Source organism: Symphalangus syndactylus, chromosome 3 (assembly GCF_028878055.3).
Source record: "Symphalangus syndactylus isolate Jambi chromosome 3, NHGRI_mSymSyn1-v2.1_pri, whole genome shotgun sequence".
Lineage (NCBI taxonomy): Eukaryota > Metazoa > Chordata > Mammalia > Primates > Hylobatidae > Symphalangus > Symphalangus syndactylus.
The window spans coordinates 85,892,903-85,908,786 of record NC_072425.2 but is presented as its reverse complement, the minus strand read 5'-3'; the positions used below and the strand labels follow the sequence as shown (position 1 = coordinate 85,908,786).

The following is a 15,884-nucleotide window of genomic DNA, read 5'->3' as shown; positions in this document are numbered from 1 at the left end:
TCATGAAGGACAACTTTGCTGGATACAGTATTCTTGACTAGCAGTTTCCTTTCAGCGCTTTGACTATATCGTTTCATTCTCTCCTGTAAGGATTTTACTGAGAAATTTATAGTTAGTCTGATGGGGGTTTCCTTATAATTGATGACACGCCTTTTTCCTTCTGTTTTTAGAAATATCTTTGTCTTTGACTTTTGACAGTTTGACTGTAATATGCTGTGGAGAAGACCTTTATGAATTTTATCTGGGCATCTCTGAACTTCTTTTATTTGAATTTCTAAATCTCTTGCTAGACTTCGGAAGTTTTCGGCTATTATTTTATTAAATATAAGAAGTTTTCAATCCCTTTTTTTCTCTTTCTGTGACGTTGAAAATTCAAATATTTGTTTGCAGTATGGTGTCTCACATGCCTTGTAGGCTTTTTTCGTTCTTTTTTGTTCTTTTTTAAATTTTTGATTGACTGGGTTAGTTCAAAAGTCTTGTCTTCAAGTTCTGAAATTCTTTCTTCTGTTTGATCTAGTATATTTTTGTGGTTGTTTGTTTTGTTTTGAGGCAGGGTTTTGTTTTGCTGCCCAGGATGGAGTACAGTGGCACAATCACAGCTCACTGCAGCCTTCAACTTCTGTGCTCAATCAGTCCTCCTGCCTCAGCTTCCTGGGTAGCTGGGACTACAGGTGCATGCCACCATGCTGAGCTAATATTTTAAATTTTTATTAGAGATGAGGTCTTGTTATGTTGACCAGGCTCTTCTCAACCCCTGAGCTCAAGTGATCCTCCTGCCTCAGCCTCCCACAGTGCTGGGATTACAGGCGTGAGCCATCATGCCAGGCCTAGATCTAGTATATTGTTGAAGCTTTAGAATGTATTTTGTATTTCATTCAGTGAATCCTTTAGTTCTAGGATTTCTTTTTTTTAATGATACCTATTTGGTAAATTTCTCATTTATAACCTGAATTGTTTTTCTGATTTCTTTATATTATTTTTCACAATTATCTTTTATCTCACTGAACTTCTTTAAAATCAGTATTTTGAATTTTTAATCTGGAATTTCAAAATTCTTTTTGATTATGATCTGTTGGAGAATTACTAACTTCCTTTGGAGTTATATTTTCTTGTGTTCTCATGTTTCTTTTGTTACATTGATATTTGTGCATTGGGTGTAACAGTTGCTTCTTCCAATTTTTTGGAAATAATTTTGTAGGGGAGGATCTTTTCCTGAAGATGTACCTATGGTGTTGGTTGGGTAGGGCCCTTTGGCTTTAATTCTGGCTTCATGAAGTAGTATAGTCTTTGTATGATTCCTTTGGATGTGAATAGTCAGTGGTGTTTGTGATTTCCTCTATGGCTTAGGGTGTGGTTGTTAGTGGGGGCTGTGGAGAAGTTTTGCTGGGTATAGGAATGCCAGGTTTGCCAGTCCTCAGACCCCAATGGTGGCAATGCCAGGCCAAGTATGCCTATCCTTGGTTTCCAGAACAGCACATGCCGGCTCTACTGTTAGAGAGCCAAGGTTGGCCAATGCTTGGGTTTCCAGGAGTCTTGCTTGGGTGCTAGTAGCAGCAGTGGTGGGCCAGACAGGTGAGTGTGTTCTTGGGCTCTTAGGCAATGGGCACGATGTGGGTGATAGTAGCAATGGCTTGACAACCCTGTGCTTTCCAAGTGGTCTACACTGGTGTTAGTGCTGGCTGTGATGTGCTGAGTGGGTCAGTCAGGCCCACAGGTAGCATGTGCAAGTGGATGCCAGCTGTGTTGGTAGTGGCAGGTTGGGTAGGCCTGACCTTGGGCCTTTGGGAGGAGTGTTCAGGTACCAATGGTGGACTGGGCTGGGTGATACGCAGGGCCTTGGGTGGTGTGCTCAGACACTGGTGAGAGGGGGTATGGAGCTGGATGTAGTGGACCTGTCCTCAGGTCCAGGTGGTGAGTGCAGACTCTGATTGTGGTAGGCAGGTGCAGGATGATGCCCAGGTTTCCAATGGAATGCTTGAGTGGGGGTGGCAGTGGTTGCTTTGCAGCCCTGTCACTGGGGAGGGTGAGGTTGCTTTCAGTGGCAGCAGATGTATGGAGGTGGCTGGTGAACACGTACTTTGCTCTTACATTTGCTCCAGTTGTGGCAGTTTGCAAGGGCAGCAGCTGCAGGTGGGAAAGTTTGTCCTTTGGGTGTGTGGAAATGTGTGGCAGCTTTGCTGCTTAGGACAGCAGGGTCACTGTAAATGGCTCACACTTTGACACTGGTGGCAGCAGCAGCTAGCATTGTCTCAGGTTCTGGGTTGGGTAGCCCTCCCTTGGGTCATGTGAAGATGCATGGCTGCCCTTCTGCTAGTGGGGTTGGGGTTCCTGCCGGTGGCTTGCAGTTTGGCCTCAGGTGTGGCAGCAGCTAGCAGCAATGGTGGTTGTGGGATGGGATAGCCTTTCCTCTGGGTCCGTGAAAATGCATGGTTGCCCTTCTTGGGGGTAGAGTGGCTGCCAGTGGCTTGTGTTTTGATTCTGTGGCAGCAGCAGCCAGTAGTGGTGGTGGCTGCAAGCAGGATAGCATTTCCTCAGGGCCATCAAGATGTATGGCTGTTCCTCTGCCGTGGGGAACAGGGTTGCTGCCAGTGGCTCCTACCTCTTTGTGGGTACTTGCAGCCAGCTGCAGTGGTGGCTATGGGCAGGAGATGTCAGCTTTGCTCCAGGGTTGTGGAGTTGTAGGGGATGTTGGGCCCTAGACCACGATGCAGTCTAGTTGGGGTTGGGCACGCAAAATGGCAGCATGCTGTAGTTGCTTAGGATTGGGGGGTGGGTGTATGGGACCCAACATGAGCTCCCTGTATGGAGCAATATGCTTGTGTAGTCTCTGGGCAGCTCTCTGTGTCTCAGAGCACATGAGGATCAAAGGTTCCTTTCGTGGCTAGGATTGCAGGAGTTTGCAGTGAGAATATGGGCCACTGGGGTCTCTCATTTACCCCTTCTATGCATTGAGGAGCCTGTCCAGGCTGCCAGCCAAGAAGGCTGCTTCTCTTCTTTCTCCTTCCTTGCTTTATGTGTTTCCTGTCACTTCTCTGTTGAAGTCCCGTTTCTCTCTTAGATAATCTATTTGAAGTGTGATTATATACTTGCTATTTTGGCTCTTTTTTCAGAAGGAGGCAAATACCAGTGGCCTCTAGTGAGTCATCTTGAAGCCCCTCTCTGAAATAATTTATTCTAACAAACACGTTTTTGTGTGTTATATTTATTGCATACTGTATCTTTACAATAAAGTAATCTAGAGAAGGGAAAATATTATTAAGAAAATCATAAGGAAGAAGAAATATATTTACATTTTATTAAGTCTTAATCCTCATTGTCTTCATGTTGAGTAGGCTGAGGAGGAAGAGCATGGGTTGGTCTTGTCTCACAGGTGACAGAGATGGAAGAGGTGGAGGGATAAATAAGTTAAATAATTTTAACTTAATATTATTTAATTTTAAAATAAGTTAAAATTATTTAACTTACTAACTTATTTAAAAATAAGTTAAAATTAAAATTATTTTAAAATAAATTAAAATTTTTACTTTTTTTTTTTCAGTAAGTTATACAAGGTGTACCAGGCAGGCACAGCTTGTGTAACTTTTTGAGAAAAATCTGTTTGTAAGTGGACCTGTGCAGTTCAAACCTGTGTTGTTCAAGCATCAACTGTGTTTCTTTTCATACATTGTTGGATTCAGTTTTCTAATTTTTTGGAAGGTTTTTACATATATGTTCATGACATATATTGGTTTGTGGCTTTCTTTTTGTGTAATGTTGTTTTCTGGTTTCAGTATTAGGGTGATGCTGGCCTCATGGAATGAGTTTGGAAGTATTTCCTCTGCTTATATTCAATGACTGAGAATTGGTATGGTTTTTTCCTTAAATGTTTGGTAGAATTTACCAGTGAACTTATATAGGCCTGACACTTTCTGTTTTGGAAGGTTATTAATGGTTAATTCATTTTAAAAATAGTAATAAGTCTGTTCAGATTATTTTTTATTTTTATTTATTTTTTTTTGGAGACGGAGGCTCACTCTGTTGCCCAGGCTGGAGTGCAGTGGCATGATCTCTGCTCACTGCAAGCTCCGCCTCCCAGGTTCACGCCATTCTCCTTCCTCAGCCTCCCAAGTAGCTGGGACTACAGGCGCCCACCACCACGCCCGGCTAATTTTTGTATTTTTACTATGTTAGCCAGGATGGTTTCACTGTGTTAGCCAGGATGGTCTCTATCTCCTGACCTCGTGGTCTGCCCGCCTCGGCCTCCCGAAGTGCTGGGATTACAGGTGTGAGCCACCACGCCCGGCCTGTTCAGATTATTTTTGTGTGAGCTTTGGCAGATTATGTCTTTGAAAGAATTAGTTCACTTAATCTAGGTTATCAAATTTGTGGGACTTGAGTTGTTCATAATATTTTTAAGTTTTAATTTCCATTGGATCTGTACTGATGCCCTCTCTTTCATTTCTGATACTGGCAATTTGTGTCTTCTGTCTTTTTTTTCTTAATTAGCCTGGTTATAGTGTTACCAATTTTATTCATCTTTTCAAAGTATCAACTTTTGGTTTTGTTGATTTTTCTCTCCTGATTTCCTGTTTTCAAATAGATTGATTTATACTTTCCTATTTTTGCATATTTAAGATTTAATTTGCTGTTCTTTTTATGTTTCCTAAGGAGCAAACTTAGATTATTAATATCAGTTTCTTTTCACTTCTAATATATATGCATTTAAATGCTGTAAATTTTTGTCAATGCACTGCCTATGCTGCATTCTACAAAGTTTGGTAGGTTGTATTTTTATCTTGAAAGTATTTTTAAATTTGTCATGAGATTTCTTCTTTGACTCATGTGTTATTAGTAATGTTGTTTAATCCTTACATGTTTTGAGATTTTTTTCAATTATCTTTCTATTATTGATTTCTAGCTTATTCTATTGTGGCCTGAGAGCAGACATTGTATGGTTTCTATTCGTTTAACTCTGTTAAGGTGTGTTCTATGGCCCAGAATGTGGTGGCATATTTTGGTGAATCTTCCATGTGATCTTGACAGGAATGTATATTCTCCTGTTGTTGGATGAAGCATAGTTCACCCTTGAACATGAGTTTGAACTACGTGGGTCCACTTATATGTGGATATTTTAAATAAAAGTTACATCAGTTATGCCTGCCTCTCCTGCCTCCCCTTCCACTTCTTCCATCTCTGCCATTGGTGAGATAGGAATACCAGCCTTTCCTCTTCCTCCTTGTCATCAGCCTGCTCAATGTGAAGATGATGGAGGATGAAGACCTTAATGATGATCCACTTCCATTTAATGAATAGTAAATATATCTTCTCTTCTTCATGCTTTTCCTAATATTTTCTTTTTTCTGGCTTACTTTACTGTGAGAATACAGTATATAATACATATAACATACAGAATACTTGCTAACTGATGGCTTGTCTTATCAATAAAGCTTCTGGTCAACAGTATGCTGTTAGTAATTAGGTTTCTGTGGAATCAAAAGTTATACATAAATTTACAAGACTGTAGGGGGTTGGCACCCCTAACACTTGCTTTGTTCAAGAGTCAGCTGTAGTCTGTAGATGTTAATTATCAACTGTACACTATAGATGTTAATTATATCCAATTTATTGGTGTTGAGTTCAAATGTATCTTTACTGATTTTTCCATGCTAGATCTGTCCCATTCTGATAGAGGGATGTTGAAGTCTCCAACTATAATACTAGATTTATTTATTTCTCCTTGCAGTTCTTAGTCTTTGAGTCATATATTTTGATGCTGTATTATTAGGCACATACAGAGAATTGACCCCTTTATCATTGTTTCGTGTTCCTCTTTATCCCTGAAAACTTTTCTTGCTTTGAAGTCTACTCTGTGTGAAATTAGTATAGCCACTAGTGTTTAGTACCTGTGTTAATTTGTTTCCCTTTGATTAGTGTTAGCATGGTATATTTTTCTTCATCTGTTTAATTTTTATTTTATTTATTTTTTGAGACAGGGTCTCACTCTGTTACCCAGGCTGGAGTGCAGCAGTATAATCATGGCACATTGCAACCTCGAACTCCTCTCAAGGATAGCTCAAGCTATCCTCCTCCTGCCCCAGCCTCCTGAGTAGCTTGGACTACAGGCATGCACCACCATGCCTGGCAATTTTTTTTTTCTAAGAGATGGGGTCTTGACATGTTTTCCAGACTGGTCTTGAACTCCTGGTCTTCAGCATTTCTCCAGCCGCAGCCTCCCAAAGTGTTGGGATGACAAGTGTGAGCCTCTATGCCTGGCTACATTTACTTTTAACCTGTAGGTATCTTTATATTTAAAGTAGGTTCTGGTAGACAGTGTGTATTTGAATCTCGCTTTTTCGTCCATTCTGACAGTCCGTCTTTTAATTGGTGCATTTAGACCAGTGGTCTCCAACCTTTTGGCACCAGGGACCAGTTTCATGGAAGACAATTTTTCCAGGAGGGAGGTTGGGGGTTTTGGGATGAAACTGTTTCACCTCAGATCATCAGGCATTAATTAGATTCTCATAAGGAGCATGCAACCTAGATCCCTCATGTGTGCACTTCACAATAGGGTTTGCGCTCCTATGAGACTGTAATGCCGCCGCTGATATGGCAGGTGGCGAAGCTCAGGCGGTAATGCTGGCTCACCTGCTACTCACCTCCTGCTGTGTGGCCCAGTTCTTACCAGGCCATGGACCCTACCAGTTCATGGCCTGGGGGATGGGGACCCCTGATGTAGACCATTGACATTTAAAGTGATTATTGATGTGGTTGCATTGGATTAAGATCTATCTGATGCTCTTGCTTGTTCTTTTGTCTTCCACATTTTTTCTCTTTTTTTGTGCTTTAATTGAGCGTTTTATGTGATTCTATTTTTTCTTCTTTCTTAGCATGTCAGTTATACTTTTTTTAAAAAATGTTTTTTAGTGGTTTCTCTAGAGTTTGCAGTATACATTTACAATTAATTCAGGCCCGCTTTCAAGTAGCACTGTATCACTTAATGGGTAGTGTGAGCACCTTATTATAAGAAAATAATCATAATTCCTCCCTCTTACTCCTTGTGTTGTTGATGTCTTTCATTTCACTTATATATAATTATATGTAAGCGTATATATGTACATATAAACATATATAATCAAATACATTGTTGCTATTATTTTTTAAGAAACCATTTTCTGTTAGATCAATTGAGAATAAGAAAAAAAGTTTTTATTTTGCCTTCACTTATTCCTGCTTTGGTGCTCTTCCTTTTTTATGTGGAGACAAGTTTCTGACCTATATTATTTTTCTTCTCTTCAAAAACATATTTTAACATTTCTTTCAAGAAAGGTCTACCAGTTGCATAGTCCCTCATTTTTTTTCTCTAAGAAGGTCTTTTATTTCATCTTTGCTTTTCCAGGATGATTTAGGACACAGAGTTCTAGGTTAGTAGCTTTTTTTGTTCAACCCTTTAAATATTTCACTCCATTCTCTACTTCGTTGCATGCTTGCCAAGGAGATATTTTGTTCGTTTTCATTGCTATAAAGGAATATCTGAGACTGACTATAAAGAAAAGAGGTTTATATTGGCTCATGGTTTTGCAGGCTATATAGAAAGCAGGGTGCCAGCATCTGCTTCTGGTGAGGGCCTTAAGAAGCTTACAGTCATGGCTGAAGGCAAAGGGGAGCCAGTATATCACATGGGGAGACAGGGAGCAAGGAGAGGGGAGCGAGGGAGAGAAGGGGTAGGTCCTAACCAAATCTCTTGTGAACTGAGTGAGAGCTCACCACCAAGAGGATGGTGCTAAGCCATTCATGACGGATCTGACCCCTGAACCAGTACCTCCCACTTGGCCCCACTTCTAACACTGGAGATTACATTTAAACATGAGATTTGGAGGGGACGAACATCCAAAGTATATCAGATGTTGAACATGATTCTTACCTTTACTCCTCTATAGGTAAAGTGCTTTTTCCCCTCTGGCTTCTTTGAGGATTTTTTCTTTATCTTTGATTTTCTGTAGTTTGAAAATAATATGCATAGTTTTATTATTATTATTATTTGCATTCATTCAGCTTAGTGGTCTTTGAGCTTCCTGGATCCATGTTTTGGTTTAGGAAAATTCTCAGTATTGTTTTAGGTATTTCTTTTCCTTTTGGCGTTCTCATTACTCATATGTTACATGTTTTGTAGTTGTCCCACAATTCTTAGGTCTTCTGTTGTTTCTTTTGAGGCTGTTCTCGTTGCTTCTCAGTTTTGGCGTTCCTATTAATATATCCTGAAGCTCAGAGATGCTTTTCACAGCCACATCCAGTCTACTAGGATGTCCATTGAAGGCATTTTTGATTTCTGTTACAGTGTTTTGATATCTAACATTTCTTTTTGGTTCATTCTTAGGATTTCCATCTCTTTGCTTACATTGCCCATCTGTTGTTACTACATGCTATCTACTTTCTCCATTGTAATGCATAGCATTTTAATCATAATTGTTTTAAATTCATTGTCTGATAATTCCAACATCCCTTCTACATCTGGTTCTGAATGTTTTCTTTCTTCAAACTGTAGTTTTTGCCCTAGAGTATGCCTTGTAATTTTTTCTTTTCTTTTCTTTTTTTTTTTTTTGAGACAGGGTCTTGCCCTGTTGTCTAGTCTGGAATACAGTGGTGTGATCTTGGCTCACTGCAACCTCCACCTCCTGGACTCAAGTGATCCTCCCATCTCAGCCTCCTGAGTAACTGGGACTACAGGTGTGCACCACCATGCCTGGCTAATTTTTGCATTCTTTTTTTTGGTAGAGACCGTTTTGTCATGTTGCCCAGGCTGGTCTTGAACTCCTGGGCTTGAGCAGTTCATCCACCTCAGCCTCCCAAAGTGCTGGAATTACAGGCATTAGCCACTGTGCCTGGCTGTAATTTTTTCTTGATAACTGTATATGATATATCAGGTAAAAAAGCAATTGGTTTAAATATGTCTTTAATAATGTAATTGTAAGATGTATGGGGGAGTGACGTGTTGTATAGTCCTGTGATTAGGTCTCAGTCTTTTTATGAGTCTGTGCCTCTGGCCTGTGAATTCACAAGCATTTCTCATTTTTTTCCTCCCCCTTTAGGTGGGATAGGATGGCTAGAATAGGATGGAATTGGGTATTTACCTCATCCCATGTGGAAGAATAGAGCTGGCTGGAGTTGGATATTTCCGTCCGCCAGGTCAGTTAGGCTTTGATGAAACCTCAGCAGGTTAGGCTCTGCTTAACTGATTTCTTTTCAGGGTAGATCTTATTAAGAAGTACAGAGTGCTCTGGGATATTTCAAAATGGTTTGTTTTCCCCTCCCACTGCTGGAAGCATGAGGGGATTTTACTGCGATGATATGTATGATACTGTATTTACTGTGAGAACGTGATCTAGCTCCTGGAGGTAAAACTCACAAAAGCACGGGGGTCCCCATGACTGGATGCCCCTGGAGCTTTCAGCTCTCAGTCTTGCCCACACCTAGTTTCCAGCAGTTTGTCAGCAGTCCAGGTTTTCCTGTCTAGGCACTGCTTCCTGTAGAAATTTCTGTTCCAGTATGTTGTGATTCTCTGTATCCCTGTCTCTCTAATTTTAGGAGTAGCAGTTTTCCCAGTGACCCTACCTATCTCACCTTTTCTTACAGATCTGAGAAAAGTTGTTGATTTCCACTTTGTTCAGCCTTTTAATATGTGTTAGGATGGCATAGTGACTTCCAGGCTCCTTACATGTGAAACCAAAACCAGAAGTCCCTATATTATTGTTTTAAATCTTTTGTAATATACTTTTAGAGATAAAGATTTCTTTCTAAGCATTGCTTTATTTACAAACCACAAATTTTGATATGTTTTGTTTATTATTTAGTGAAGCATATTTAAAACATTTCCTCGTGAATCCTAGTTTGAACCATGAGCTACTTAGAAGCATGTTGCTTAATTTCCACAAATTTGAAGATTTCCCCAATATACATTTTATTTTTTTCTTGGTACATAGTATTTATATATGTTTACTGGTGTATGTGTGATATTTTGTCATATGCTTAGAATGTGTAATGATCAAGTGTAGGTATTTAGGATAGCGATCACCTAAAGGATTTATCATTTCTGTGTGTTGGGAGCATGTCAAGACCTCTCTTTTAGCTATTTTGAAATATACAATACATCGTTAACTATAGTCATCTGCTATCAAACATTAGAATTTATCCCTTCTATCTAACTGCATGTTTGTACTTATTAACCAAACTTTCTTTATTCTTCTATCCCTACGACATCCTTCCTAGCCTCTGGTATCTATCATTCCACTCTCTACCTGCATGAGATCAACATTTTTTAGCTCCTACATATTAATAAGAATGTAAAATATTTTCTTTCTGTGCCTGGCTTATTTCACTTAATAGAATGACATCCAGTTCCATCCATGTTGCTGCAAATGACAGGATTTCATTCTTTTTTTATGGCTGAATAGTATTCCATTGTATATATACTGCATTTTCTTGATCCATTGATGGACACTTAGGTTGACTCCATGTCTTTGATGTTGTGATAGTGCTGCAGTAAACTTAGGAGTGCATGTTAATTCCTTTCTTTTGGATAAATAGTGGTTCCTGCAATATATTTTGTTACTGATTTCTAATTTAATTTTATTGGTATCAGAGAGCATACTCTGAATGGTTTCAGTCCTTTTAAATTTATTGACATTTGTTTCATTACCCAGCATATGGTCTGTCTGGAAATGTTTCATGCATTTTTAAGCGTTATATGTATCCTATAGTTGTTGGGTGAAGTGTTTTATAAATATTAGGCTGAATTGGTTGATAGTGGACTTCAAGTCTTTTAGACCCTGACAGATTCTCACTACTTGTTCAGTCAGCTACTGAGAGAGAAGTACTGAAATCTAAATATTATTGTAGTTTTTTCTGTTTTATTCCCTTTTGTTCTATCAGATTTTGTGATTTTTTTAAAACAAAGCTCTGTTATTATGCAAATATACATTTAGAATTGTTGTATCTTCTTGATGAATTGACCCATTTATCTTTACTAAATGTCTCTCTTTATTGCTTAGAAAATACTCCTTGTGCCAAAGGGAGTTGTTGCTTGACATTAATACAGGCATATTTGCATATAGTATTTTTATTCGAAGTTCCTAGAGCAGTCAAATCTGTAGGCACCCAAAGTTGAATGGTGGTTTCTGGGGGCTTGGGGGAGGGGAAGGGGAGATAGGGAGTAGTGTTTGATAGATATAGAGTTTTAATTAGGAAGGATGAAAAAGTTCTGGAGATGGAGGGTGCTGATGATTACACAATAATATGAATGTACCTAGTGCAACAGAACTATACATTTTAAAATGGTTAAAATGATACATTTTATGTTATGGGTATTTTACTACAATTTAAAAAAAGACATAGCACCAAAAAAAGATGATGAATGAATAAATTCCAAAAAGCTGTGCCAAGAGTGATAATGTATAGTTTGTTTAGAATCATTAAAGCCTTCATTCTTTATTTAATTGAAGCAGTTAAAAACAAATATTAATTTGAAATAAAAATCAGCAGCTAGATTCTATTATGTTTTATTCAAATTTGGAAACTTTTTTTTTTTTTTTGAGACAGAGTCTGGCTTTGTTGCCTAGGCTGGAGTGCTATGGCACAATCTCAGCTCGCTGCGACCTCTGCCTCCCTAACTCAAGCCATCCTCTCACCTTAGCCTCCTAAGTAGCTAAGACTACAGGCACGCACCACCACACCCATGTATTTTTCCGTAGAGACGGGGTTTTGCCACATTGTCCAGGCTGGTCTCAAACTTCTGAGCTCAAGCCATCTGCCCTCCTTGGCCTCCCAAAGTGTTGGAATTACAGGCATGAGCCACTGTGCCCAGCCAAAAATTATTTAAATTATAGCAGAAATACAGTTTCCTATTTGGGTCTCACTAGGATGTGCTTATTCTTTGTTTCAGCAAGAGAAGGCAGCTGCTGTGGATTTGACTAACCACTTAGAAAGCACCCTGAAGACCTGTATAGATACCAGAATGAAAAATCTGGCAGCTAAGATGGAAATACTGAAAGAAATGAGGTAAGTAAAAGCATATTTTTCAGAAGGATATTTTAAACTAATTGTTAATCAATTGGTGCTTTGTTTAAATTGTATGCTTGCCATTTTTGCTTTAAAATTAAACCTTTGTATTTTTATGACTTCAAAGAGAGAAAGATAGTTATTTCTGAGATGAATTTTATACTGTTTTTGTCAGGTTTCTACTGTCACTGCTTGGAGCTATAGTGTTCTAAGGTCATAACTGAGACTGAAATTGAAAAAACAGCAACGTAGCTTTTAAGTGATAGTTTGATGGGAAACTACCATATCCAGTTATTTTGCTTGGGGTTATTTTCAGGAGTATAGCATGTCTTTGAATAACGTGTTTTAATTCAACATTATTTCATTATAACATTGAAGAAGAAAATCAATTCCTAGCTGGAGCCCCACTGTCTGTGTGGAGTTTGCACATTCTCTCCATATTTGGGTGGTTTTCTTGGAATACTGTGGTTTCCTCCCACATCCCACTTAGGTGAATTGGTGTGTTTGTATTGTCTCAGTATGAGTGAGTGTGGATGAGCGTGAGTGTGCCCTGCAGTGCAATGGTATCATGTCCAGGATTGGTTCCTACCTTAACACTCTGAGCTGCTGAGATAGATGTGGCCACCTGCAACCGCTGGATTGGAATAAGTGGGTTGGAAAATGAGTGAGTGAATGAATATATACAGATTATCATAAAATAAAAATTTGTAAAGTATGCAAGAATCATACAGATGCCTTTGCAACAAACGACGTGGCATGAAAGCATTCAGTGAGCCCACTACGTTTGTTATTGTTTGTTTTTGAACCTGTGGTGGTAGGGGGCACTTCTTACAATTTTCACTTTGCAAACATTTATTCCTCGATTTAACCCTACTGTCACCCACTCATTCACCAAAGTTTGGGTAAATAATTATCTTTGTTGTTTTTATTGCTTTTTCTTAAATGTATGTAGAGGACACGTATCTTTTAGTGTTTAATATTAGAAATGTTTTGGGTCTTTATTTGGAAGTGCTGTTTTTGTGACTAAAAATATGCCATAGGAACTTAACTCTTGTTTAGATCAATTAGCCTATGATACAGTGGGTTTCTTATATGTCTTTTCTCTTAGACATTGTAAATTATCTGTAGACCAAAAATTGAAGGTTCATTTCATATCATTTCAAATTCTGCAGACTTTCAAAGTTGCCTTTTTTATAGTTTAAAAAATTTTTAATTTTTTCATTTTTTGTCATGAAATTAGTATATCACAGATGTTTTTTAATTAAAAGTTTATATTAAATTATGCATGTCTGCATAAAAATATGTGGACTGAAAAAATAAGTTATACATGATTTTATATAAAGTTTTAAAAGGTACCTCTTCAAAGCCAGTGCTATAAACAATAACTTTTAGACCATTACTATTAAAGGGTAACTTTTTCTCACACCAGCTTTCTAATTTATTGATCTTTTTCTTTTTGATGTTTTTAAAAATAGGCACGTTGGCATCAGCGTTCGTTTTGGACAAGACCTTTCAGATGCTATACAAGTGTTGGATGAAGGGTGCTTTACTGCTCCAGCTTCTTTGAATGGATTAGAGATAATATGGGCAGAATACAATCTGGCTCAGGAGAAGATTAAAACTTGTGAATATGTGGTGAGTTGAGAATTTTTCTCTATTGTGGTTTTTATCTGTTGAACATAAGGAAATTTTTTTTTTTAATTTCTTCTGAAAAAAATAATGAGATACATGTGCAGAATGTGGAGATTTGTTACATAGGTATACATGTGCCGTGGTGGTTTGCTGCACCTGTCCTCTACATTCCCTCCCCTCACCCCTCCCATTTCCTAACAAGCCCTGGTATGTATTATTCCCCTCTCTGTGTCCATGTGTTCTCAATGTTCAACTCCCACTTATGAGTGAGAGTATGCAGTGTTTGGTTTTCTATTCTTGTGTTAGTTTGCCGAAGATGATGGCTTCCAGCTTCATCCATGTTGCTGCAAAGGACATAAACTCGTTCCTTTTTATGGCTGCATAGTATTCCATGGTGTATATATACCACATTTTCTTTATCCAGTCTATCGTTGATGGACATTTGGGTTGGTTCCAAGTCTTTGCTATTGTGAACAGTGCTGCAGTAAACATGTGTGCATGTGCCTTTATAGTAGAAAGATTTATATTCCTTTGGATTGCTGGGTCAAATGGTATTTCTGGTTATAGATCCTTGAGGAATTGCCATATCGTCTTCCACAATGGTTGAACTAATTTACATTCCCAGCAGCAGTGTGAAAGTGTTCCTATTTCTCCACATCCTCTCCAGCATCTGTTGTTTCCTGACTTTAATGATCATCATTCTAACTGGTATGAGATGGTATCTTCTTGTGGTTTTGATTTGCATTTCTCTGATGATTAGTGATGTTGATCTTTTTTTCATATGTTTGTTGGCTGCATAAATGTCTTCTTTTGAGAAGTGCCTGTTCATACCCTTTGCCCACTTTTTGATAGGGTTGTCTTTTTCCTGTAAATATGTTTAAGTGCCTTGTAGATTCTGGATATTAGATCTTTGTCAGATGGGTAGATTGCAAAATTTTTCTCCTGTTCAGGAGAACAGGTTGCCTGTTCACTCTGATGATTTTCTTTTGTTGTGCAGAAGCTCTTTAGTTTAATTAGATCCCATTTGTCAATTTTGACTTTTGTTGTTTTTGTCATGAAGTCTTTGCCCATGCCTATGTCCTGAACGCTATTGCCTAGGTTTTCTTCTAGGGTTTTTGTAGTCTTTAATCCATCTAGAGTTAATTTTTGTGTAAAGTGTAAGGAAGGGGTTCAGTTTCAGTTTTCTGCATATGTCTAGTTTTCCCAGCACCGTTTACTGAATAGGAGATGCTTTCCCAATTGCTTGTTTTTGTCAGGTTTGTTGAAGATCAGATGGTTTTAGATGTGTGATGTTATTTCTGAGGTTTCTGTTCTGCTCCATTGGTCTATATGTCTGTTTTGGTATCAGTAGCATGCTGTTTTGGTTACTGTAGCCTTGTAGTATAGTTTGAAGTCAGGTAGCATCATGCCTCCAGCATTGTTCCTTTTGCTTAGGATTATCTTGGCTATATGGGGTCTTCTTTGATTCCATATGAAATTTAAAATAGTTTTTTCTAATTCTGTGAAGAATGTCAATGGTAGCTTAATGGGAATAGCATTGATTCTATAAATTTTTTTGGCCAGTATGGCCATTTTCATGATATTGAGTCTTCCTATCCATGAGGATGGAATATTTTTCCATTTGTTTGTGTCCTGTCTTATTTCCTTGAGCAGTGGTTTGTAGTTCTTCTTGAAGAGGTCCTTCATATCCCTTATTAGCTGTATTCCTAGGTATTTTATTCTCTTCGTAGCAGTTGTGAATGGGAGTTCATTCATGATTTGGCTCTTTGCTTGCCTCTTGTTGGTGTGTAGGAATGCTTGTGATTTTTGCACATTTATTTTGTATCCTGAGACTTTGCTGAAGTTGCCTATCAGTTCAAGACGTTTTTGGGCTGAGACGATGGGGTTTTCTAAATATAAAATCATGTCGTCTGCAGACAGACAGCTTGTCTTCCTCTCTTCCTATTTGAATACGCTTTATTTCTTTCTCTTGCCTGATTGCCCTGTTGAGAACTTCCAATACTATGGTGAATAGGAGTGGTGAGAGAGGGCATCCTTGTCTTGTACCGGTTTTCAAAGGGAATGCTTCCAGCTTTTGCCCATTCAATTTGAGGCTGTGGGTTTGTCAAAAATAACTGTTTATGAGATATGTTCCGTCAATACTTAGTTTACTGAGTTTTTAACATGAAGGCATGTTGAATTTTATCGAAGCCCTTTCTGCATCTATTGAGATAGTCACGTGG

At 38.5% G+C, this 15,884-nt stretch overlaps 1 protein-coding gene across 7 annotated transcripts in view; it reads left to right on the top strand.

Annotated features, from left to right (window-relative positions):
- STK31 (serine/threonine kinase 31) overlaps positions 1–15,884 on the top strand; it is a 131,258-nt gene that overhangs the window by 39,648 nt on the left and 75,726 nt on the right. For all 7 annotated transcript variants that reach the window (XM_063636304.1, XM_055272414.1, XM_055272412.1 and 4 more), the window contains exons 9-10: positions 11,915–12,030; positions 13,506–13,665. In XM_063636304.1, coding sequence (XP_063492374.1) covers positions 11,915–12,030; positions 13,506–13,665 — 276 coding nt within the window. The remainder of the gene's footprint in view (positions 1–11,914; positions 12,031–13,505; positions 13,666–15,884) is intronic.